This window comes from Simochromis diagramma, unplaced genomic scaffold (genome assembly GCF_900408965.1).
Source record: "Simochromis diagramma unplaced genomic scaffold, fSimDia1.1 OVJJ01000685.1, whole genome shotgun sequence".
NCBI classification, from domain to species: domain Eukaryota; kingdom Metazoa; phylum Chordata; class Actinopteri; order Cichliformes; family Cichlidae; genus Simochromis; species Simochromis diagramma.
Genome location: NW_024387477.1, coordinates 5,779,110 through 5,805,371, shown reverse-complemented (window position 1 = coordinate 5,805,371; position 26,262 = coordinate 5,779,110). Strand labels below are relative to the sequence as shown.

Below are 26,262 nucleotides of genomic sequence, written 5' to 3'. Positions count from 1 at the left end.
ATGGAGAAAGCAGGAGTGAGAGATGTTGAATCTCATGTGCTGGAGGCCAGCAGAGTGAGATGACACAGCAGATCACCTTAGAAATATGATGTGTTAAAAACAAAAGAAAGAAAAAGAGAGATAAATACCTCTGCACACTATGTGTTTGGGTGTGTTTTAAAAAGTAAGAGAAGGTAGATGTTTTTGTGCTAGAATCTATGCATGCGCTTGCGTTGCGTAAAAGCTTTTGCTCGCGTGTCCCGTTTTGACCTTGTTGGCATTTATTGCCCCTTATTCAGACATGCTGGTCTGAAGGAAGCTGGGTGGTGCATCACTGTAGTTCTCCTTCATGTCCGCTCCAGCTGAGCGGAGTTCACCGCAGGGAAGATGAGTGTGCAGTTACCATGTTAGTGGAAAATATATTATATAAGCACTGCACTGACCATGGTGTGTGTGTCGGTGTGTGTGTGTGTTCTCTTTGTTTATCTGGGCCATTGTAGAGAGCAATGTGCCAGCATCATTCGGATTCACCTGGGTCCAGTCTCTGAGGGATACACTGCAAGCTTTTGTCTGCCTCCCTGTATAAGTTTATACGTTTGCATTGGTCTCTCTGTGGCTTTTATCTGTCTTTTTTTGTCCCCTGGTGTTCACTTTTCTCCTTTTTTCATGAGTCTGTCAGTAGGGGTGTGATGGATTAAGTCTTCAAGTTTTCTGAAGGGACTGCATATGTGTGTCTCTCTTTGCTGATACTTTGTGTTTGAGTCAGGAAAAAAAGAAAAAGTGCAACCCCCAACTGACATCTCACCACATCTCAAACTGCCATCAATCAGCAGAGCAAGTCCTGCATCAGCTTCCTCGTCTATTGGCTGTAGTGTCTAAGGGGAAACCTGTGGTACATTATTATGCTTGGGGGGGGGGGGCTGAAAAGGGAAGTGATTTTTAATTAATTAATTAAACTTTTGAAGATTAGATCTGTGTCAAGTCTCTGTGATTATTAGGTATAGCTGACACGTGTCTCGTGCCACGCATGTGCATTTGTGTATTTTTGCTATATCGTGGTTATTTTATTTGTAAGAGCTTTTCGTGGCATTGCCGGAGGGGAACTTCTGTCGACAGTCTGACAAAGCATGACACTGAGTTGGAGTTTTTTGTTTGAAGAACACAGCGTGTATTTGTGTCTGAGGAACATCGCATATGCTTGTGTGTGTGTGTTCATTCCCTTATCTTACATCCTGCTCTGTTGTTGTTACCCTGGCAGACACCCAGTTCACGGCTCAAAACACACTTGTCGTAATCATCCTGCCCTTGCATGCCGTTGGGGACAAACACCCTACATACCAAACTCACATAATTCACACACTTACAAGTGTGACTGTTCTGTTTCAGCTTGTCAAAAAGGAGACAGCCCTTGAAGGGATAAGATACTCCTGCAGTTAGTATCGCATGTCCATTAGCTCGCTTTTTAACTCGTTAATTAAATAGTATCCAAGCTGAGATGGGAAAGATCAAATGGGGTTATTTCCACATATTCTAGAAAGCTTATCTAAAACAGAGAAGACAACTAATAGGAGGTTTCAAAGACTGAATAGTACCCTAATGACAAGTAAAGTAAACTTGAAAAGGTTTTCTTCCCACCTGGATTGCTCCTCTGACGTCCCATGCTGTATCTCCCCTAGAGCAAGACACTTTTCTGGCTTCTTGCCTGCAGGTGCTCTCATGACATAGGCCTAGTGGTGTAAATGTAAGAAAAAAAGAAGTGTGGCTGCATGCAAAGGATTAGAATGACAAAGTAGCAGATTTGTTTCGGTTTTAGCAAACGAATGACCAAAGCTGTAGTCATGCATCCATTCTTTTTTCCCAGCTGTGTAAAGATTAAAGTTGTACTAAATAAAAATGTATTTTAACATGGGGCCGAGCAACTCCAAGTAACTAAACAATTATGCGGATCCCTTTAGTGTCATTCAGTGCACTGTTTATGTTTTATGACCTGTATTGCTTTGGTTCACTGTCACTGTTCTTAACCAGTAGATGGACTGGCCCGTCCTAAATGGGAGATAAATTAGGTGGTTTGTCAAACGAGTGGCAGCCTAGGCCTAAGCTTAGAAATATGTATCTTAGTCTGGTTCTTGACAGCTTCTGCCCTTGCTCCACAGGCAGTTTACAGTAACATGAAAACAAAACTGTTCTGTTCTGTTTAATGCCACTTTAGAGCTACAACCATCTCGGGTTGCTCTATATTGCAAGGTAAAGAATTTACAATAATTGAGAGAAGACCTTAGGAGGAAAATTCCCTATAATCAGTCACCTCGGAATATTGGGGAACTTTAACAGGACGAGACCTCAAGCAGAACCTGGCTCAAAGAGGGGCAGCCATCTGCTGCAACCTGATGGATGTGAGAGGAAAGAAAGAGCAACAAAAGGAGAGCCTAGATAGACAATGGCGAGGAATATGAAGTATACAAGAATTATTTAAATACTAAATTAAATAAAGCAAGACAAGTTGGGTGCTTGTAACAGAAGAAAATAAATAGCAGATAATACACTATCTGGAAAAAGCAGAGGATCTCAGGAGCCACTGACAACTGAAAGGAACATGACGTTCTCTTGCACAGTGAGACAAAAACACCATAACATATCAGTGTCCTCCTCACACAGGATTTTCCCGTAATCTCACTTTACAGCAAACACTTCCTGCTAAGTTTCCGCAGCAAATCTGCAGGAAAACAAGAAAAGAAGCGCACATTTACAGTATGAGTGAGACTCTGTGCCTCACAGGGGTTAGTGTATTATTACAGCAAACACAGTGACACAGGTCTCTTTGTCCTGTTTCTTTATCGCTGTTTCGTCATATGTGGAAGTAGAATAAACATTATGTTACATCCTTTGGCCTGCAACTTAACGGTGAGACGACCCTCCCCCCCCCCCCCTTTCATTTTTGTGATGCCCCAACCGGGGCACATCGACTGTGCCCCGGTTGGGAGCCAGACAAAGGGGCTCCTTTGCAAGCTTGACTGCTGGGCTTGTGCTCCAGCTGACAGGCTGCAGCAGAGACACAACTACTATTGGGACTGAGGTATATATAGAACATCAGGATGGGCTTCCTCTGCCCTCTCTCCGCCCATCTGCCTCTGTGGTTTTATAAAAGAGATGTTGAATGAGGCAGGTTATTGTGAACATGCTCACAGTGGTGCAATAAAAATCAATTCATTAAACCCTTGGCATGACAGTGCTCCTGTATCTTGTATTATTATTAGGCCCTGGAAAAAAAAAGATAAGGCAGTCAGTGCAATATATAGTCTTGGATGTGCTAAACAAGCTTATAGAGGAAGTATTCGTTTGATACTGTTGTGGTGTAATTAAAATAGTTTTGATACCTAGCTCTCATCTTTAATTCCTATTTTGGTGATTTTCATTATGACGCGCACACAATACGATTAAAATTAGACTTCCCGGAGTGGAAGGCATAACAAGTGTTCAGCATGCCAAGGTGACACACACAGACTTCTCTTGTTTGCGCTGCAGCCTTTTAAAGCTTTGTGAATTTAGACTGGAAGAATAGACTAGCTTGGATGAAACTTTAATGAGACTGTGCTGCGGCTGTGACAAGAATATACAGCCGATTAGAAGCACAAATGGTACAAGAGATGACAAAACAAAGCGACCGCGCGTATTTGAAACAATGCAGCCCAAAATGGAAGAAACCAGGTTTTTCACTTTAAGCAGACGTACCGATTGTGTGGGTGTTGTTGTATTTGTTGTGTAAGGGTTGAGGTACACACTGGCACTTGTAGTTCAGTGGGGGGTTTTGTACAGTTCAGATGTAGGGGTTGAGCTAATGTGGAAAAAAATAGAACTTTAGGAGTGCAACAGAAACATGTAGCACAAATGCAAACCAAACTACTGACACTTTTAGCAATGTCCAATTTTATTACAGTTAATAGTCTTAAAGTAGCTATAAATAATGTATCTGTATTAATGGATCATAACTGGATGCTTATCAGAGGGATTATAATAATAAAACCACAAAGAGCTATAAGGTTTATGGCTTCATAGCCTACAACATTATTTTTCGGTCCAGTCTCAGCAATGGATCCATATGAATAAAGACACACTGGAGAAAATTCACATGTTACAGCAGCACAAGGCTCAATGAGAAAAAGTGAATTATTAGAAATATTAGATATTAGAAAAAAATGGAAAAATAAATAAATAATGGTTTACAAAAATAGTTGCTATATACAGTAAATAGAGTCACAGATATTTTTTTCATATGTATACTGAGTGCAGTGGGGATGATAACATATATATGTGTATACTGGGGCAGGTATCTATTTTTCTTGATACTGCATAGTTTGCAACACTTAAAATACAAAGTTAAGGCTAGCTGGTGAGGCCAGAATAGTTAAGCTAGAGTTAATATTGATACCTGTTTATTCACATGTAGTTTCCGCTGCCCCCAAGTGGCTAAAAATCTTTTTATTTAGGTTTCGAAAATATACAGAAAATAATTTAAACTAACAATATAACTGCATGAAAATTGTAGTTTTACTGTACTATAGTTCTTTTTTGGGAATAGTGGAAATAAAATAGAATAATGCTGTTTTCACATGAATCCTACCAAAAAGCTGCAGGAAAACAGTGAAGGAGAGGTGACAATGTCATCTGCTGTGAGGATAGTAAGCATTCAGTTTAAGGAGCAGACATGACTTGGTGTTCCTTTCAGCTGCCTGTAGAAACCCAAACCCAACCGCACCCATAGCAGCAATAGCTGTGATCCAATTAGATCTTGGTTTAGGTGCCCGTTTTATGGTTTCCCAGCATAGTTTTTCCTATATCCTTCTGAAAATAGCCATCCACCGTTGCAGAGTCATCGCACTTCTGATTGTACAAAACAACCTGAGCATTAGGGTCGATAAGAGGCAGGAATCAAAACCAAAACATTGTCTGGAGCAGAGACAGCTTTAGATAGCAGGATGTTTATGAGTCATCTGTTATGTTTTCTATCTGTCAGAACCACAGAGTATAGTGTTGCATGTGTGTGTGTGTGTGTGAGGGAGAAGGGAAGAGGGAGGAATGCTTCATCACTGCTCGCGCCATACTGCAGTGAAAGCTTTTACTGTCCTATCTGAATGGTGTTATACACTGAAGACATGGCACTGGATAAATAATGTAACCAGATGTTACAGTATGAAGCAGCAGACAACAGCAGTACACGGAGTACCAGTCAACCTCTCCCTGCTGTCTCTTTTCACTCACTGTGCTACCCCACAACCCCCGAGTCCTGCACATGGAAGCGCACACAGAGTACAGAACATCCAGCTCTCCAACACATGATGTCACATGAAAACCAGAACTCAGTCTTTTTATATTTTTGTTCACCTATAAGTCACGTCTGATATTGACGACTTGTGATAAACAGCAGCTATCTGCCGCACACTTAAAGTGAGCAATTTAGTATTTATGATTGCTTATATGTTTCTTGGGTGTAATAAAAGATTTGAAGTTGAAGGTGTAGAGTGATGTCAACAATCCATTACACTTTAGCTTAAATCCACCAAGGTCTTCAGGGTCAAGCTAATGATTTATGCTATACGGGGCTATTAAAACTATGTTTCTTACTGCCATTGTTTGTACTGACAACATATAAGTATATGGTGGATGATATATGAGCAGAGATGGGCAGTAACGCGTTGTAATCCGATTACTTTTTTCAAGTAACGAGTAAAGTAAGGGATTACTATTGCAAAAACTGTAATTAGATTACCATTACTTTCACGTAGGAACGGTGCGTTACTGCGTTACTAAAACCGTGATTTTTTTTGCGAGAATGTCTCATGACAGTGACGTAAGCAAGTGCAACATTCGTGAAAACAGCTGTGTGCAGATCAACAATCGATAATATATCGAGTGCGGGAGAGAGTATGAGCTTGCAGCGTTTAAAGCGTGGAAGTACTGACCTTACTTTAAGTTTGATTCCATAAAAAGTGACAAAAACATTAGCGTCCGTTGTGCGTGGGAAGAAAACTTCTTTTTACAGCGAAAAAAACCCCTAAACTTCCAAGCAAGCACCGAGAGCGCTACGACGTAATGGGAAACTCACAGAGAAACTCGCGGATTCTTCCACTGACCGCTGCGGCACACCTGCACCAGGGTAAACCTCCGCCTACCCCCAGTCCTGCTTTACAGGTGAAAACAGAGCAAAAGGGCCGCTGAGTCTTTGATTTTATTTATTTTCTGCTGTGTTTTACTTGCATCTATTTGAAAGAGTGAGTGTAAACACACAAAAAAAACCCCAATTATTTTATGTGCTGGAATGTGCAGAAAATAGGTTTAAATATTAAACAAATTTCTTCCAGTCAGAAATGTTGCATATAATTAAATTTTTGCTTGATGCATAAAGTTAAAAGATTAAAACTAATAAAACAAGTTTTAAAAAAGGAGACTTTTCCATTTGATTACATTTTGTATGATGGATTGTGCAGAAAAAGTAGAATTGGGCTGAAAGATCTATCGCTTTATCACCTATTCAGGTTGTAAATCGTGTTTTTAAAAAGTAACTAAGTAACTAAGTAAGTAATTACTATTGAAAATAAGTAATCAGTAAAGTAACGGGATTACTTTTTGGGGGAAGTAATCAGTAATTAGTTACTGATTACTTTTTTTAAGTAACTTGACCAACACTGTATATGAGGACTCTAAATATCGCTTTGCTTTGTTGTGACTTTGTTATGTACATTACAGTACCAGGTAATAACAGCTTAAATTTTGAATACATTCTGAATATGCTTTGATTTGTTTCTAGAAGAAAAATATCAAATCAAAAATATTTGTGCTAGATATTTATTACATAACATTTAAACTAATTTTACAAAAGAATGAAATGAATGCAACACATGTACTATATCCACATGCTTAAAAAATAATTTAAAAAGTAAAGGATGTCAGGCATATTAAAACAGGTTTTAACTGGATGAATATTTTTCAGGAGTTCTGCTTTTTAAATAACTCTTAGCCAAGTGTTCTGTTGACCACCTTTGTCTCACTGCAACCAGATTTTAAATCCCACCATGACACCAGCACCATACTCTGGGATTATGCAGACGTGACTGGATGACAGTCTGTCAGTTCAGCACTTGTTATCTCATTTGCTTAGGCGCCATCTCTCGAGCCTGCTGAGGCTCAACAGAAACTGATTTGAGTCAGAAGGCAATGAGTCCAAAAAGGAGGAAAGAAAAAAGCTTAACTCAAATTAAATTAGACAATGCGATTTCCCAAATCACATTACTGATTAAATCTCAGTCTAATCTGCCCATATTATTAAACCCCAATTTACATAATTGCTTGTAAAGAAGAAATTTTCAAAAACATTTTAAAGCTCAAACATTGCATTTCTTACATATAAAATTGTGCTAGAGAATTAAAGACAAACAGGCAGTTATTAATCTTCCAGCAACTGTAGTCTGACTTTAACTCAGACTACAGTGGGTTTGTACCCACTCTGTTACGATGTTCGTTTCCTTCTTAACCGTGGCTTCCTGTGATTAGTTCACATTGTTCTGACCAAATGCCTCTGTGACCCACGTAGCACAAAAGGTGTTTGGCGGCCCGGCGGGTGACAAAGCACAATACTGAGGCTAAATTAAGTTTCCCTCCAGCAGCCAATTTTACGCTTGATAGTAAATATTTTTGAAGGCCAAGACCCAACATGCTCTGACTGATCTAACATGAGAGGTATTGCTTTTTTTCCCTTTAATGAGCCACACATTAACTCATACTGTTAGACCTGCTCACAGTGATCCAGTGCCAAGCTGGTTTTGCAGCAGCCACTTTAGCAAAACTGTACTTGGAAGTAAAGCAGCTCAGGAGGCCGGTAGCATTACAGTGATGTCGATGGCAGCAGACAGTGGGGTGTACTGAGCCCATCTGGTCTGTTTGGAAGTGTGGCTGAGTAAAAGGAGAGGCGGTCGGGCTGTGGAATGGAGTGTGTGATGGATAGGGTGATGCATGCAGGAGGAGGGGTAGAAGATGAGAGTGCAGATTTTTTTTTTTTTTTTTTTTGGTGGGGGGAAGGAGCTCTCTTCCGGCAGAGTTAAATCTCAGGCTTGGCTGCCGCACACTGCTCTGCCTGTTTTCATACCAAGCACTCGCCTCTGGCTCCAAACCAGCTTCAACCAACCATTGCCTCCAAACCCCGCAACTCACCCTTTCCCCCTCTTTCTCTTTCCTTCTTTCAGGCAATTGGCTCACCCTTGATTTCACCCGTCTTCATTTTACTGAATCTCATTCACTAGCTTCCATCCTTTAGCGCTCTCTGTTTTTGATTTTCCTTACCTTCGCTTTCATTTTATTTCCCCAGTTGGGCTTCTTTTTCTTGCAGCCTTCCGGTAGTACACAGGGGTGTGGGACAGACCTAGGGCCTCCAGGTTTCCATAGTGATACTTTGTGTCCTGATGTCATTAGTATTGACAGTGTGCCGTTAGACCAAGCTGTCCTGGCGCACAGGGCTGTTTACTGTTTACCTCAAACTTAAGCCATTAGCTGTGAGATTAGTACGTGTGCCCCGCAGATGTGTGTGACATATTTCAGTGTGTCTGATTGCTGCTATTTTACATTCACATAGCACTTGAGTGGAAAAGCAACAGTTTGAACATGTAACATGTGATTGTCTGAGCGTACTGGTTTTCACTGTAAGCAGCAGGGTCAGGTTCCAGGAGCTAGATTTGCCAGGAAGAACCTCCGCATGGAGGAAATGGCTGTTTCACAAAGAAACATCCTATCTGTCTGCCTCCTTGCTGTGTGATTACTGAAGCATGTCTGTAAGGCAAAACTCCCAGCCCGACTCCCCGCCTCGTTTCACATTCTCTCGGCGGCTTCACTCACTCGTCTGTCAGGGGAGATGGAGGTCCTCTTAGCGCCACTGCCCTTAAAAATCCGTATGAATGTGTTTATCTGCATACTTGTGCAGCCAAGTGTATGGCCTCTAACATCTGTGGTGAACACTCAGAAATCACAGATCACAGGGCCGCTTCCACACGTCGACCTCTCGCAGCTAGTTCAGCTCAAAGCTCTCCTCCAGGCCCTCAGCTGGCAGCTTGTGCCCTCTGTGTCACCAGAGTAATTAGCTATGCTTTGTTTCTGAGGCCAGGGGTGAGCAAATTATGGATTCCATATTGATGCTGTCACATCACATGCAGGGAGAGCAGTACACATGCACACATGCACGAACCTGGCATGACCATGAAAAATGTGTAATCTTATACTCACATGTACTTCTTTTAATTCTTTGTACATGATGATACAGTATATGATAACTGTTCCTACTGACATGTGACCCACATCTTATACACATGCAAAGACACACACACACACACACACACACACACACACACACACACACACACACACACATTTATGTATAATTCATATCACATGGCAGTAGGGTGACCAGATCCCAACAAACTAAAACTAAATCTGAAGCAAAGAGTGTGTTTGTCTGAGACACTAAAGCTGAAAGTGAGTCCACATTGTGTATTCTCCATTTGTGAAATTGAAAAATAACACAGTCACCTTCCACCAGCTTCAAGTCCTAAGCAAATTCCCAGTGTTTGTTGTGGCTGGTCCATCAAATTGTGGCCGAATCAGTGTACCTGGTGACTTTTTGAGGGTGGCCTTGGAAGCAAGTAGACTTTAGAAAAGTTCCTGTCCCTAGGGTTGAGTCCATAAAAATTATGGGACATTTTCTCAATGTGGAACAAAGAATGAGAAGTTAAAATGCTGATACGCCTGATCAAAGTATATATATCTATATCTCTAGATAGATAGATAGATATTAGGGGTGCAACGATACACAAAATTCACGGTTCGGTTCGGTTCGATACTTTGGTGTCACGGTTCGATATTTTTTCGATACAAAAAAAAATGTTCATGCCTTTTTAATTTGTCATTTATTAAAATTATAAATATATATTTTAACTCAAAAGTACAGTTTTTAAATGTAATGTTGCTGAAACAAAAAAGGAATAAAAAAAAATATATATATATCTCAGGGCTCTCAAAATTTCAAAATCCCTGGTAGCCCTTCGGGCAGGAACTCCTCAGTTTTTAGTAGCCCAAAATAAATTTAAGTAGCCCAAATAAAAAAGAGAGCAAGTTTTTGATTGATGTTTTGTTTCCTTTACAATATTATACATTAAAGTATAATACTCACTTGCTCATCATATCTTGAGGCTTTATAACACAGCCTCACAAACCAAAGAGAGATTCATTAATGGCTACAGCCATCTTTTATATGCAATCTATATTTTATCAGAGAAAACTACTATTAACGTCTGCTGTCCTGGCAACAATTGCATCTCAAATCGTCATGAATCTATTAAAAAAAATCCACAAACTTTCTTGGGATTCAAGGATAAAATGATTAGATTTCAGTTTTAACCTCACAAAGCAAGTTCTTAGGAAATAACTCAAGAATCAGTGTGCTGGAAATAATAAACACATTTTTCAGAGAATTATGAATTGATGACGTGTTATATATTGAAAGAGTCAACGGTGAATTTCACTTTTATCTTAATTTGGCTTACTATATTTGACTGTAAATATATTTTATTTGTGTGTGTGTTTAATTAATTTGGTTCATTCACAGTAGAACAATAAAAAGGACACCTTTTTGTTTAATCATTTATAAATAACTGTTAATGCCCGCTTCAATGTCTGAACTGTGTTATGACCCATTATACTGGAACATTCACAAAATTACTTGTTAAAATGACATCCATTACGTTATATGTTTATGACATTTTTCTTTTTCGTGCTAATATTGGTATATTTCTCTGAATTCTAATATGGTTAAGGTCTGCTTTTTGTTATCTTTGACTAATTTATTCTACAAAATATATTCAAAACAAGGGATGCACTATAAAATTTAGTGTTTGAAAAAATGCATTTGCCTGCCAGCTGGTTACAAAATCAATAGCAAGATGGTTTTTTGTATTGTTTTGATTATTATTTATGCCTTTTTGCACCATATAGACAAGTGTCAAATAAATAAAGTAATTACATCTTTGAATGTTGAACACAAATTCACCCCCCCCCCCCCCCCAAAACACACACACACATACAATCAATGTGCCACGACTTTCAACCAGTCAATAGGTCTCTTCCAGTGAATGACCTTCTCTAAGCTTAGCATCACATGGAAACACTTTAGTAAATGAATAGTGAATACAAAAGGGCGAATAAGATGGGTGCATCCCTGCTCAACAATGCACATGCACATCCTGCTCTTCTGGTCTTAACAAAGACAGGACCCAGCCTCATTTATCTTTAACAATGTAGGCACACTTATGTCCAAAAAAATAAATAAATATGTGAATGTAATAGTAAACAAACCCAAATTACACAGATGCATAACTGTGGTACTGTAAACTGTACAGGCTGACAAACAGCTTTTAGGGATCATGGCCGGAGTTAAAATAAGCTAAATCAATCTTAAATCGTTGCCCAGGTTCAAGCATGTAATACTAATTTTTTACCAGTTGGTGGTGCTATAAGATTATCTCCTTTAATGCTGGAGCCTCGAGCACATGACATGCTGTCATTGTATGTTTAATCTTATTTTGTATACATTTGTGGATGCTGTGATGGGTGGATATAGTTTGTTGTTGTTTTTTATTAGATCTGTAATGCATATGAAAGATTTAGAATGATTTTAATATTTTATTTTATTATCCAAGTCTCATTTCACATCAACAGAGAAAGTGTTTTTGACAGCCAGCCAGCACGATAAGCAGACAGATGGACGGACCACTTTTGCCAGAAAGTCTCCTCACATCATGCTACATCAAAAATGGCAAATCCCTGCAGCTACGTTGCAACATAGATCCCACTCATAACAAATCAATAAATTAAATAACAAAGCAAAGCCCTGTTTAAATGAGAAAAAGCCTGTTTGAGCTTATTGACACCTACCTATTAGAGTGGCAAATGGCAAGAATTTACCATCACAGTGGTAGGGCCTGATCCCATCTTAAGCTCATCTTTAGGTGTGCGTGTCGGTTTCGGGGGTGGGTGGGTGGTTGGCGACTCTACTTGATAGAAAAGTGTGGATGGACAGCTTGCTACCCTGTGGGCACCACAACTACAGTCTATCTGTGATCCACGCTGGCAGCTGCTCTGCCAAATGGGATTTTCCTGGAGATTACAGCCTCTAAGTGTGACATGCTTGCATGTGTTTGTCTTTGTTGTTGACGGAGTGCGTGTGTGTGGACTATTGTAATAAAGCAATGTGCATTTGCGTGTGTGAGCTTGAGTCTGTGTGTGTGTGGGTGGGGGACTCTTGAACCGAGGTGCACAGAGAACATGTTCTGTTGTCACATGGGGCTGGTTGAAACATGACTGAATGGCTGCAGGGAACCCTCTCTGGCAAGCTGTAGCAAAAAAAAAGAAGAAAAAAATGTTCAGATGTGGGGTCAGGCTATTTCCACACTGCTGCTTTTCTTGTTAGTAACAGGAGTTCTTCTTGAATAGACACTCCCTGTCCAACAAGCGTGATTACCTACATGCTGGCACATAACAGTGCTTCAGCATGGTACTACAGCACACACAGTAGGCATGTACATTACAACAGCCTATAATTGTGTGAAAGCTGGAAAAGAATTCCATTTGCAGAAAAGAGTTTCTTTGTTTTGCTATTCTTAGTTTTTGATTGTTAGTTTGATACAGAGAAAATATTTGAAGACACAAAAGGCTGTGAGAACTTGTGATAGTCATTTTTTATTATACTGACTAGTTAATTCATATTAGAAGCAGCTCCTGAACTAACTCCACTAGCTTTTCTCTCTGATTTGTTCAAATGAAAGCCGAGCTATACGACATCTGAGAAACATTTTGTATTTCCCCTTTAGGCCTTTTTCACTTTCTGCTAGCTTCAGCACAGTGCAGAACTGTCCACGGTCCTGAACATAAGCTGCGCATTGATCCCTAGTTGTGTATGGGTAGGTGGCTTTGTAGGCACTCACTAACCTGCTTAACCTACTTTCTACCAGTCGGTCTTTCATGCGTCCACACATAGAGGAAAGTCCTGTAGGTTAAATATAGCACACTTGACAACACACGGTGTTTATCCAGTCTTTCAGGGCCGCATAGAAAGACTTTGTTTTTGCTGTTTTCTCCCAATAAAGCGCTGATCATTTTCACTAATGAAAGCCAGCTTTCCTCCGAACATGAGCCCTCTGTGTTCTTCCCATTAACCCAACTAGTACAAAATGTGTTGGGACGTGCTTGAGCCTTTATAGAGATGAATATAACCAAAATAATGACATTTTAAGATCTTAATTGTCCAATTATGTGGACAGCTGTTGTGTTGCATTGCAATGCCAGTTCAATTGCAGTTACCTAGCAACCGTAGCAGCGCAATGCAATGATTTTCTGTTAAGTGGCACCATTTCCTCTCAGCAAGACTAGACCGTGTAGTCAGAAAACAAATCAAAATGTGTAGCAGCGTTGTAGGATTCTTCACCTGTCGGCCAATTTGTATGTTGCTTTATTGCTCGTAACATTTTAACGCAACAAAGGCTATTGTAAGTGTGTATATGTGTGTGTTTTGTGATTAGGGTACCTGCTTTATATAGATGCCAATGAGGGTCATGCATCCATGCCTCTGTTCTTGAGGTGTGTACATGCAAACACAATCATTTCACTTGATTAATGTTCAACCAAGATGCTACGTCCTGCGCTAATCATTGTACATGCATTCTTTTCAATTAATTTATTATCAAGGGAGGCAGAGAGAGAGCGAAGGAGGGAGAGATAGAGAGCTAAAGGGGGGGAGGTTGGGGGAGGGGACTAGAGAGTCAGGGGGAAACAGAAAATCCAATCCTGCTGGTCTGAAGTCTCGGAGCAATGGAGCATTAGTCTCATCCTGATGTAATTGGAATGACACCAAGAGTAAAGCCTACTGATTTAGGGACAGCCTCTAGGCTTGATTTAATGCCCTCAACCAAAACTATACATCCATCTTTTTATCTTTCTCCCCTTCCTTCTTCCAGGCCCTGAGTTCTCCTCTGTTATCCCTCCCCCACCCTGACTCAATTCATTTGCCGACTACATGTATCTCCATCTGTAGTCTATTAACAGAAGAGTAGCAGCATTTTATATTACTTAAAGCCAGGAGGTTATAAACTCCCACTAGAGACTGTATTTTCCAGCTTTTTACCTTTTCTTTCTGGCATTTATGTGCTTGAATGGCATTGTTTTAGTTTCACAGAGGTTACATTTAAAAACCGTATAAATATTTCCGTAGTAGACCGCAAAGAAAGGGCAGAATGAGAGAGCGTATCCGGGCCAGGTACTTGTTCCTTGGGGTTTGCCGCTACTCAGTCCCCTGACAGATGGACTGCCAGGCCAATCCTATTACCCCCGTGTGTTTAGCTGCTCTTAATGCCAGGGTGGGTTGCATGGATAATGGCAGGCAATGAATGTTTGGAGAGGGAATTTAATGCCATTGAATGATTATCATCCTGATTTGTTGGGTAACACAGAAAAAATCTAAAACCGGTGAACAGACATTAAAAATTATGACCATAACAACTTTGTAGCTCAGCATGTTGTGCTCTGATACAGCTTGTCCCACTGAGGCATGTCATACGAAATCAGCTCAACTACTAAATAGGCTTTACTGTATATATTTTGAATTACAGCTTTACCTTTCTACCTTAAAGAGGAAGAAAATGGCCTTTTTTAGTGTTTTTAATGTATTTTGTTTTATTTTGCATTTTGTGCTTTCAAACCTCTGGACTATTATAATATAATAATACAGTCCTTTCTTATGTTCATCCTGGTCAAATGATGGCAGTTTTTAGGAACAGCTGTTTTGTGAGAATACCTGCTTCATAATTCTACAATAAATCTTGAAACAAAGTAGGTCAAACATTGCCTGGGGTTAAATCTTAATTCTGTAACATGTTTCTCAGACCACAGCTTTCCTGAGTAAAATAATCCATAGTTTTCAATTTGCATGATTGTATGACTTCAGGCAGTTTAGATTTGCTTTCCATCACAGATTTTGTTGTGCTGTTCAAGGGACGGCAGCTATTCATTTAAAATATCTGAATGTATTAAAGCATTGTGGGTAGTGCTGTAAATCAATTAGCAATTATGGCAATATTGGATTTGAAGCTGCAGCAGCGAGCAGTTTTAGGCAGCCTCAGTCGGTCGGTCCACCACTTGTTCCAAGTGTCAAATAAATTGTCAAGAAATTTTGAACATGTCATGCTGTGAAATCTTTTATAGATATTATTATTGCTCAGCAGCTCAATCTTAATGCTCCGTTCATCATTAATCAAATGTCACGTGAACATGTTTCTTCATATTTGAATGAGTGCCCTGGTCATGTTGCATCCAGTTAAATGAACAGGTAAGACTATAACACTTGTGTTCTGCCTTCTGACATGGGCATGTTTCAGTGAAGCTGTGATGAACATGAACATAAAATGAATGATAGAAATTACTTGTGTGGAAAAAAAGCTGACTTTTAGTCTTATTCTGCCAGCACATCAGAGTTTCGACATCTGATGAAATATATGATAAACCAGCTCGATGGCCCGGGGCACAGTTTTTTGCGTCTTCATTTATGTTTCCAAATGGCGTGTCCCTATGACTGATCATCTCTTGACATTTCCCTCTGTGAAACCACGAGGTTCTCTGTTGAAACGCCTCCAACAGCTACTCAATGATATTCCATGAAATGTGGCACAGATGTTGTTTTTCCCCTCTGGAATAATTGTAATAACTTTAGTTACCTCTTCCTCTTGCACCATCAATTGAAAATGTCATGTTTGTAGGCAATTTGATTTATGAATCACAAACCCTGCAAAACATTCCAGTCTCGTGTATACTGGTAGTTGAAGAACGATAGCATGTCAGTACATTGAAATAAATAGTGAACATGCTAAAAAGCATCACTAGATTACTTCACTTCCAGCCACACTGGACCAACAGGTCAACAGCGGTTCTTATAAACGCCGTGTCCATGCTGCAATGACTCACCTTCAACACCTGGGGACATATGCAGGATTGTTGTTTGTAGACCTCAGCTCTGCGTTTGATATAATCATGACCAAACTGCTAAATCTAGCTATCGGTGATGACACATGCAGGTGGATCAAGGACTTAACAAATCACTCAGAGAGATGATCGAGATTTTGTGGTATAGCCGTACAATAACAAATAAAGGTATTCTAGTAGCATTGTGTCTAAGATTTGACATGAACAATTTACAATCAAGATAACTGGTGTAAAATAAACTATTGCATTTTCAGCCCAAACTATGGTTACCTTGCGTGCCGTATATGCTTTGGGATTTATTTACCACAACCTCCTATTTATTGGATTAACTGATGACAATAGTCAATATCTTCGCCTATTTAAACCTGACATTATCCACCGATCAATGCACTATTGACTGAAGTTCTGAGATATGAGGTAATTGCAATGAAGGTGTAGAAGTATAGGGAACTGTGCCGAACAGCTGCGGTGTTCTCAAGTATCTATATGTAAAAGCGTATGCATGCGTTTTTTTGGTATGCAGACGGCATCTTTGCCTCCTGTAGCCCTTCACCGGAATCCCCGGGTCAAGCAATTACAACACATCAAGGAAAGCAATTGGCCATGACTAAAATATCATTGCCACGTGATTGTGTCCCTATGTTTGGTGCTGCTGGAGTCTAATTTAACCCACTTTGTCCACACGATCGAGGAGAATTGAGGACACGCTCTCCAATTCTGGCCGCCCCCCAGAGCATTTCCTACAAGTCTGACACGCAGCAGCTGGGCTGTAGACGCTCAGTCACTAGTGTCTTACCCAGTGGAGTGGGAGATGGGGTGTAATGAGCGAGAGAGCTGAGGTAGCGGAGGAGAACAAGTAGCTTGGTGTTCTGAGGAGGAGGACAGCATCAATTGAGCCGTGAGGTGAAGAAACTTGGGGCCTTTTGAGTGAAGGCTTTGAGAATATGAGTGTATCAACCTGTAATCACTTTCTTAGTCACATTATGAAGTGCTGGAGGGGAATGGAATGCAGGTAAGGACTTGTATGCACAGCGAATGGGACAAAGGCAGGAAGAGAGGATATTGTATGGATGTTGTAGCATTGATCCCAGGCTCTGGCTCCAAGCAGCAGTCTCCACTTATTCCTTCATTATACAGTCAAATATCTGTGCTTTAACCATGTTTCTGCCTCATAATTTCCCCCCCTCAACTCCCAACAAAATCTGACAAAACTGAACCTCTCATCCATGTGGCTTCATTTTATAAAACCCTTTTGTCTCGCCGATTCCATTTCAGTTTATTCGGCCTGCTCAGCTGTGACTTAGCCAAAGTCTTTGTTGAAGAGGAGGGCTTTGTGTTTCTTTTGTCCCCGTATATCCTGTTTAAATATTGATAGAGGTGGGAAATGCTATTGACCACTCAGTTAAATCTAAGAGGGTCAAGGATGGCAGCATTTCTCTGCTGATTTCATTAAAGGTGTGGAGGACTGTAAATATGGAAACGTGAACCACAAGTCCTCACGGATGCTCCAGCAGCCTTCATTATCCCCCTGCATGGATAATGCCCCGTAATGTATTCTGATGGAGATGGAGTTTGGAGGTTGATGGGGTGTAAAACAGCATGTGTAGTAGGCCTCTGTTTTTTTGCTATGTGCAGCATGCCTCCCTCACAGCCAGATCCCCATTAGTAGAGGAGAAGAGGATTGGATGTGCAAATGGTCCTGTGGATTAGAGAGCTAATGCATTTAGTAGAGGGGGCTCCACAATCTCTGCTGATGCTATGTGCGCTGAGGCTTGTGCAGGGGAGATACCCAGTCCCTTTGTGGTACCAAAGAGATTTAGCGTAAAGTGAGTAGATAGAGCTGAGATACATTGCACTCTGATGCAGCACACACACACACTCATTAAAGATTATGATTTGACCAGAAGAAGCCTCGTTTTGTGCGTCGTCATTAAACTCAGTAGTGAAATCAGATCTTTCCAGAAAGAGCCGCAGATGGTGACCTTACTAATCTAATTAATCAGCCTCTGGTTATTTTTTCTTATTCTTTCTAGTCACCTCTGTTCTCTAGTTTAAGTTCACCTTTCCTTCTCTCTGTCTCGGTCTTTCTGCTTTGTGACCCCTCTCTGCCTTTAATTTCTGAATCCTCTGTCATGTGTTTGGACAGAAATGTGAAATGTCATGCACCTCATAACACATCCATCCAAACCTCAGTGTTGTGGCTTGAATAGCTGTTTGTAGGGTCCTAATTAGAAGAAAAGTAACACAAGCCACTGCAGTGCATAGATGCCTCTGAAGCAGAATGGAGGAATGGTAGTTTAAGAGCAACCTGCTACCAGTGACTTTACACCCACACACACACAAACCTCGGTGGTACAAAAAATCTGTGAACAGATTTTGAAGTCTTTACTAGTCCTGGTGGTTCAACTGAGCGTCACGTTTGCTGCTTGTAGGTTTTTAAAGAGCCAGCCGTCAAGCAGCAGGGAGGGGCCCCTGCTGAAGCGCAGCAGCAGAGTGGGCAGCTACAGTGAAGCTCTGCGCTATCCGGCACAGTGAGTCAGCTGAGCTGCAGGGATCGCAGGCGCCGGGCCGTTTCGATCAATGAATGAATGAGAAAGAGCGAGGAGACCATGCAGAATCTGGAGCCAGAAAAAGTGAAGATGCATCGCTGTAGGCTATGACATGGAAATGCGGAGGTGATCGGAGCAAGCTTGTTGACGCATAATCCCGCCCGCCCCGCTGGCACTGGGAGGGGAAAATCTCGCCTGCCTAAACTCCAATCCTCCAGAACAGATTTACGGAGTGCGCCCGTGCTGCTGCTGCTACTTCAGGTTCAACCTTCAAGAACACGTTTATTGAAATCATCATCAGCTCTAAGCTGCAGGTTTTCCGTGCTGACATTTTTGGGAGATACGCGTTTGAAGAGTTCCCTGAGGCAGACGCACCTATGACGCGCTGCAATAATTAGGCTATTAAATCCACTGTTGGAGTCGACACTGTCACTGCGTTGCGGACGGTCGGTCTGTTGGATGCCACCCGAGGTGTGGACAGGACCTGCCCCGTGCACCGTCGTCATCACAGGTATTTGATCGCGATTGTGTTGATTACACCGGAGATCTGGAGCCATGACAGGCCCCCCGCTGGTCCCACAGCCCGCCTGCTGACGGTACCGGGCAGGATGGGAGCAGGTCTGCCGCTTTCAGGATTTCGAATCAGCCGATTTTTCAATGGAGGAGGAGAGTGACACCCGGAAAATCAACAACAGCTTCCTTCGCGACCACAACTATGCAACCGAAGGTATTTTGATGTTGAAAAGAAACACAGTTTAAAGGTGTTTGACAGTAAATAACCTGCGGCTGTAGCTAAAGGGATGCTAATATCACAGCAAGAAATTGGTCAATCTAATTATTAAGTAGCCCGTAAATGACAGCAGGTTACACATAAGATGGCATAAATAGATGATAAAAATAAATATCCTCATGTTAGGCTATATAATGATGCTGTGCGGGGACTATTAAATGCATAAAGGTGGGATCACTTAAAGCTCGTTTAATCACCTTAGTCACAGAATAAGCTGGGGTTATTACGGGAACATTCTGGTCATTTGTGGTGAAGATCCAGTGAGAATGTAATAACTGGGCAGGATGGGGTGGTTTCCCATCACCGGTTAGCGCTATAATAAGCATCTTGATCAGGGTAATCAGGGGTTTTTTAATCTGTTTGGATTCTTCCTTGTAGAGGCACCAGTACAGAATGTTTTATTCCCTAGTTTCTGAGTTTAAAGAGAATGTGTGAAGTAGTGAAAAAAATGTATTTTTTTCCCTTCTGTGTGCACTTGTTGAAAAAAAAAAAAAAAGGAGCAGGCAAGGTGCCCTAATTCAAGGAGACAACACAATGAAATATGGATCCATCTCTCTCTCTCTAGCACACATGCATCCACAGACACACGTTTTCACTGTATGCAATGCACATGACCTTTTTTTTCCCCACCCTGCAGCTACAAATGTTGCTCTGTTCCATGCATGTGTTTCTCCTCATTGACCACAGACATCAGCCTTTTGAGTTCCAACCTGTTAAAAGTGATGTTTAATACTTCCCTTATGTTCTGCCAATTAGCTCCAGCTTTTCTCTATGAGCTCCTTGGATCGCTAATGAACATAAAACACTGATTTATAGGTGAAAATGGTGGTTGATCTCATTATGCAATTATGCAGATTGCTCATAGACATTATCTGCTGCACTGATAGCATTGAGATTACAAAAACATTGAGGTCTGATGGCCTTTTGTTTTAAAATTATTGCAGTACAATCAAACTTCATAGAGGCTAAATGCCCTTCTGTACTGTATTTGTTGTAAATGCCAAGGGCCACATATGAATAACTTTATATTTTTAACCACAGATTAAGCTCAATTTTCAATTCCTTAATAAGTGGACATCTCCCATCTTCAGCTTAATTGTCCTATTCTGTTGAGTGGTTTTTATTGTTCAGTTTGATGCAGTGTTTCAGTGGAAGGCTTGCCAATTGTATAAATAGTTACTGCAGAACTGGGAAATCCTTTAGTTTTTTTCACACCAGACACATTTTGCCACCCACTTACCATAAGATTGGGTGAGGAACAAAATCAGTGAAAAGAGGAATGTAATTTCAAATATTATGGAGCTCCACATGGGATAAGATATTTATGGACACACTCTACACAACTGAACAGGATGGATGTTGTTGGAGGTTATGAGTGGCTGCAGGGTGGGTCAGAGCCACCACAGAGCTTCTGTGGGGCTCAGGTTACAGATGCCATTGCAGGCTGGAGGAGAAACAAAGTCAGGGCTCAGAAGACATACGTATGTTCTCATTCTTGCACGCTTTTGTGCCGTTTCCCCTCGTCCCTTTTCCTTCCTTTTCTTCATTCAAATGGAGAGCACCATTATTTGCCTAGGGCTTAGATGATTCTCTTTCACAGCTAAACTTACTGCCACCGGTTCGCAGCGAGTGCGCGAGAGGGTGCGATGAATATCTTTGTTTGATGTGTGCGCTGAGATTTAAAAACGGCAGGGAATCTTCATCTCCCTGTCGCTCCTTCTCTGTCTCTCCCACTCTTCCATCTACCATCTCATTCATTCAGCACGAGGACTGTCAAATATGTCCTCCCAAAGCAAAGGACCATCCAGTCTGAAGCCCATCTGTGCTTTTCAGATGTCTGCTTTTGTTATGTTTTATTGCTGTAATTTATGACTGATCATCACACTTCATATATCATGAATTACTGTGTGTGTGTGTGTGTGTGTGTGTGTGTGTGTGTGTGTGTGTGTGTGTGTGTGTGTGTGTGTGTGTGTGTGTGTGTGTGTGTGTGTGTGTGTGTGTGTCCTTTCAACCTCTAAATCCTTGTCACCCTTAAGTGCTATAAAGTCAGTCTGCAGCCTTGCGGGCTAGTGTTGGTGTCTGCTGCCCATCTCTATGAATTCCCCAAACTGCACATTTTTTATCAGACCCAGTATGTTCAGACCACACACACACACACACTTTCTCTTTCTCTCTCTCTCTCTCTCTCTCTCTCTCTCTCTCTCTCTCTCTCTCTCACACTCACACACACACACACACACACACACACACACACACACACACACACACACACACACACACACACACACACACAATGGTTCTGATGAGCAGCAGTGAGTTGGTTGGGTTTCCCCTCAGGCAATCCTTGTCCACAAAAGCAGGACACTCTAATGATGTCACTCACGCTGACCTTTGTCTTGCACCAATCCCACCCCTCAGTGCTTGGTGGGTCTGTGGGTGGTTATACTGACTCTGTTGAACACGCTGTAGTCATTCGTAGTCAGGCATGAAATTTCAAAGTCTCCTCAATCTTAAAGTGAAGTTTCCAGAGTCATCATTATTATCTAGAGGGGAGAAAATTGTATTACACTCTGATTTGCATTCGGCAACCGCCTGCAGATGACACGTTGCTAATGGTGACAGAATGGATGATTTCTCACTGTGGCTGTGTATACGTGTGTTGAGTCAGTGGACTGTGGTGCTCCTACAACAGTTCATTTTCAGCCACCTCCTCCTTGGATGTTGTGATAATGGATGAAATAGCACCACATTGGGTTTAAAAATGCAAATGGCTTTCTGGCTGTGAGGCAGGACCTAACATAACGCCTGCTTTAGTATTGATTTCTGGTCCTTTACAATTTTGTTAGTGGAACAATGACTTAAAGAACAACTGGTCGGACATGTAATCCCTTCCTCTTTCTCTCCCCTGCCCCCCCTCTTCTTCACATTCTACCTCTTGCTCTTTGCTTTGCTGTTATACATCTGTCTGATACAAGCTTGTGTGTGATGTGACCTCTCTAGCCCCACTGAATACTGATGCAGTCCCACTACAGAGGGCTCACAGCCTTTATTGCTGCCGCCGCTGCTGCTGAGAACAGAGCCAGAGCTCTGTCGGCTGTGCCAAGGCAAACGGCCTGGGGCCACACTTTAGGACCCCGGCATAAAAAGACTTAGCCCACCATACCCTCAGGTCCCATCCATTATTTACTATGAAGCACTCAAAACGCCTCGCCCCGCCTCGCCACATAGTGCAAGAAAGACTGTGCATGTGCATGTATGGAGATGGTGCGGGGGGTAGCGGAGGCTTAATGGCAAGCTGTGAAGTTGGGGCGAGTCGCACTCCTTATTCAGCAGCTGCTTTCATCCCCTGATTAGCTTCTTATTAAGTCTGAAGCACCATGAAAATTTAATGAGAATTTATTAAAGAATACCCGTGGTGTTGCTACTGTAGGACGATGACAAAAATGTCCTATTTTTCTACTGTGATATGGCTTCCTGGTCAGTAGATGAGTTAGCACTGGGATAGACGTACTGTGTGTGAGTCATTCGGGGTGCAGCTAGCCTCAAGGCTAAGCAGTTCTTGACCTTTCTGGGATTTTATAATGGGATATATTTGTAAGTTTTGATAGCTAATTCCCGTGTCCTGTCGAGGAAGCAGCGCCACTCAGAATGCTACATGTGCTGGTGATAAGGTCACTAATAAATGTGAGGTTTTAGTCTGTACAGCAGCCATCTAATCTTTGATTCAGCCTTGAAAACAGGAAGATGAAAGGGATTTCACCAAAGCATCGCAGGCAGACAGATCGAGCGTGAGTGTCAGCTTTTGTTTTTGGTGGGGGATTATAATACTGCGTATCCTCGCTTTCCTACCATCCCCCCTGCTCTGTATTTTCAATTTCTAAAAGAATACCAAATAACAAGAATTTGAAATCACTCTTCTTGGTATTCAGCTTAGGGCCTGCAGGGGATGAATGCTGGTTCATCTATCCCCTCTTCCTCTGCTCCATTTTTTGCCCCGTGTTGTGTCTATAGTCAGATGTGTACCACGGCGATGTGTTAATGAAGTGTGAGAAGAGAAGCAGTATCACGTCTTGCCCATTTCACCCTCAACTCCCTGGAGTGTGGGGATACAAAAAAAAATCACACATGCACACACACAAAGATACATGCACAAAAGAATCCACACACACACATGCAAGAAAAAGGAACACAAAATACACACACCCTGTCTCAGTCTCATGGGGCTGATCCTGGAGAAACCAGGTTAATTAGCTTGTTCACTCCAGATCTTACAAAGAGTCATTCTCTTCTGATGAGGAGACCTGCATTGTGCTCTGTTGCTTTATGTGAAGGTAATCGAGTTGAATAAACCCTTAATCATCTGACGGGGTACCGGACCAGTAGGTAGTGGGGTTTATTCAAAAATGTGATTGATCTCTATTGTTGGTGGTGTGAATTGAAGTTATTATCAGCTGCTTGTTCAGCACATGAATGGTCTCCATTTCCAGAGCATGTAATACTAGCATGTGTTTATTCATTCCCTAAGAAGAATGGCACTAAAGACACATTTGTTAATTGTCATTGAGGGAACAAGACTGGCAGGTGAAAGGGAGTGTGAGAACAGACTTGAATTATCCTCCGGCTTGATCCTTTGACGCAGGCAGCTCAGCACAAGTGCTGTAATCCTTTCCCCTCTACCTCTAACAAAGCTTTTGCACAGCACCAGGTTGCTCAAGTCCCTCCTTCTACCTGGAAATACTGCACACCCCTTATGCAACTTGCTTTCTATTCAGGCACACCTTTTTCAAGTCTTTGTGTCTTACACAACTCCGCAGTGCCACGAGATCAACCTCAATTTGCTTTCTTGTTGCCTTAGCTCCTGACAGGATTATGCGTTGTCTAGAGGTTAGGCAGGGCACTCTTATTTTTGGTCTCTGCCGGTGTCTGTGCCAGTGAATCTTGCTGTACAAGCTTTTATTGAGCTATTTTGAGAAACCGACTTCTCTCCCCAGACTTTTCCTTTCTCTGTGATTGCATTTAGTGGCACCTCTCTCTTTTGGGTGGTGTGCTGTGCACAGGCCTCTATAAATAAACTCAATATTCTCCCTCCCTTCCTGGTTTTCCTGTGTCTCTGGCTCTTCGTACGGGGTTTTCATTCCAGAATCGATGCATATCTATGTTTCCATCCAGCTGGTCTGATTGCCAATTCTATATTGCACAGTGAAGGGGTTATTGGGGGTCAGATTGTTGGATAGAAGCAGATAAGAACTGTGCCATGCCTGTTTTAATTCAGTCTTCCATGTAGACATCTGAGCAGCAGGCCAGCAGGCTCGTCTGAGTTATTACTGGTGATGGATGTGTGTTATCTCAAGCATCCCTCTGATGCATCAGGAAGCGCTGACCTGTCTTTGTCAGACCTGGCTGGCCACAGGATTTATAGGCTTCATCTGGTTATGGTCTGCTGATGAAGGTGTGTGTGTGTGTGTGTGTGTGTGTGTGTGTGTGTGTGTGTGTGTGTGTGTGTGTGTGTGTGTGTGTGTGTGTGTGTGTGTCCATCCAAGTAAGCATTTGATCAGTCCAGTGTCTGGCTTCCCTCTAATTCAAGTCCATCTTGGTCATGTAATAAAAATCCCATCTGACAACAGCAGAAATCATTTGAGACACCCTGCCCACCTGTGACAGTGCTGCGAATTTATTTTTCTATTGTCATAAAGTTTCATTTGAAGAAGATGTTTGCCATTCACAAACACAATTACGAAGCCGCGTGTCATGTCTGGTCTGAAATCATTTGCATGAAAGAAAAAAAAAACTCATTTAAGGGAGCATTCCATCACGTTAGCGTGTGTTTCAGCTCCACTGGCTCTGCCTGGTTGATCATTCAAAGAGATGATTGAAGGATGTATTCGTGTGTAAACTTGTTAAATAGCATCCATCAATTACTGTTTCCCCTCAGTGACTTAATGTGTGGATGATGATGATGAGGGAAGGGAAAAGAAGAGAGGCAGTGGGGGGGATGGGGAGGGGGCAGAAATGGAGAGGAGAAGGGCAAAAAAGGGCGAAACCAGCTTTGATTAAAGAATGCTGAATGCTAAGCCGATTCCATTCGATTCACATGAGTGACTTTGGCCTGGTGGTACTGGAAGACATTAGAGTGTGTGTGTGTGTGTGTGTGTGTGTGTGTGTGTGTGTGTGTGTGAGAGAGAGAGAGAGACACCTCATACATGCACTACATGTATGAGGTGTACAAATGCATTTACAGAGCGCCTTTAGCATGTGTTGCTACAGTACATGCAACACCAGCATGGTGCATTGAAGGGTTCTCCCAGGCTGCAATTAGGTCAGACTTTGTCTTCCCTGTGAAAGGTCATTATTTCTTCATTCAAATATAATTAGTTTTGCCCTCCCACATCATGTCATTATCAACACGTGCTCGTAAGAATCCCTCTGGCCTCATCTGTGACTTTCTCTAACATTTAAATTAAAACTGGAGGAGGACAGAGCCAGATTCACAGTATACATACAGACAGGATGCATGGTCATTTCCACCACGCACGGCAGGTTTTTGTGAAGCGACAATAGAGTCCGTCTACGGGGACTCTATTGTCTGAACTTGTGTGCTGCATTGAACTGAACTCGTTCCCCCAGATGCAGTAGCAGGTTTTCACTCTATTGCAGCTCTCTCGCTCTCTCTCTCGCTCTCTCTCTCGCTGTCTGCTGAATTACAGCTAGCATCAGCAACTAAGTCAGAGAGCTATTGACACACACATACACTCTCTCTCTCTCTCTCTGACTGCCGCTAGAGATGGAAACGGTCTCCATAGCAACATTCCCCTCTCCTGTTCAGAGCTCCACCAGCAGCAGGTCCACAGAGGGCGTGGGGGTACAAAACAACAAGCGCTCTCT

At 41.8% G+C, this 26,262-nt stretch overlaps 1 protein-coding gene across 2 annotated transcripts in view; it reads left to right on the top strand.

Moving 5' to 3' along the window:
• The window catches only part of ppp2r2ba (protein phosphatase 2, regulatory subunit B, beta a), a 43,110-nt gene that overhangs the window by 2,849 nt on the left and 13,999 nt on the right, over positions 1-26,262 (top strand). The window contains exon 1 of one of the 2 annotated variants that reach the window (XM_040015439.1): positions 14,765-19,317. The exons of the other annotated variant lie outside the window; for it this stretch is intronic. Within the exon in view, the coding sequence (XP_039871373.1) occupies positions 19,248-19,317 (70 nt within the window). The 5' untranslated portion in view covers positions 14,765-19,247. Of the gene's footprint in view, positions 1-14,764; positions 19,318-26,262 lie in introns of those variants that run through there. 2 annotated transcript variants of the gene reach the window in all.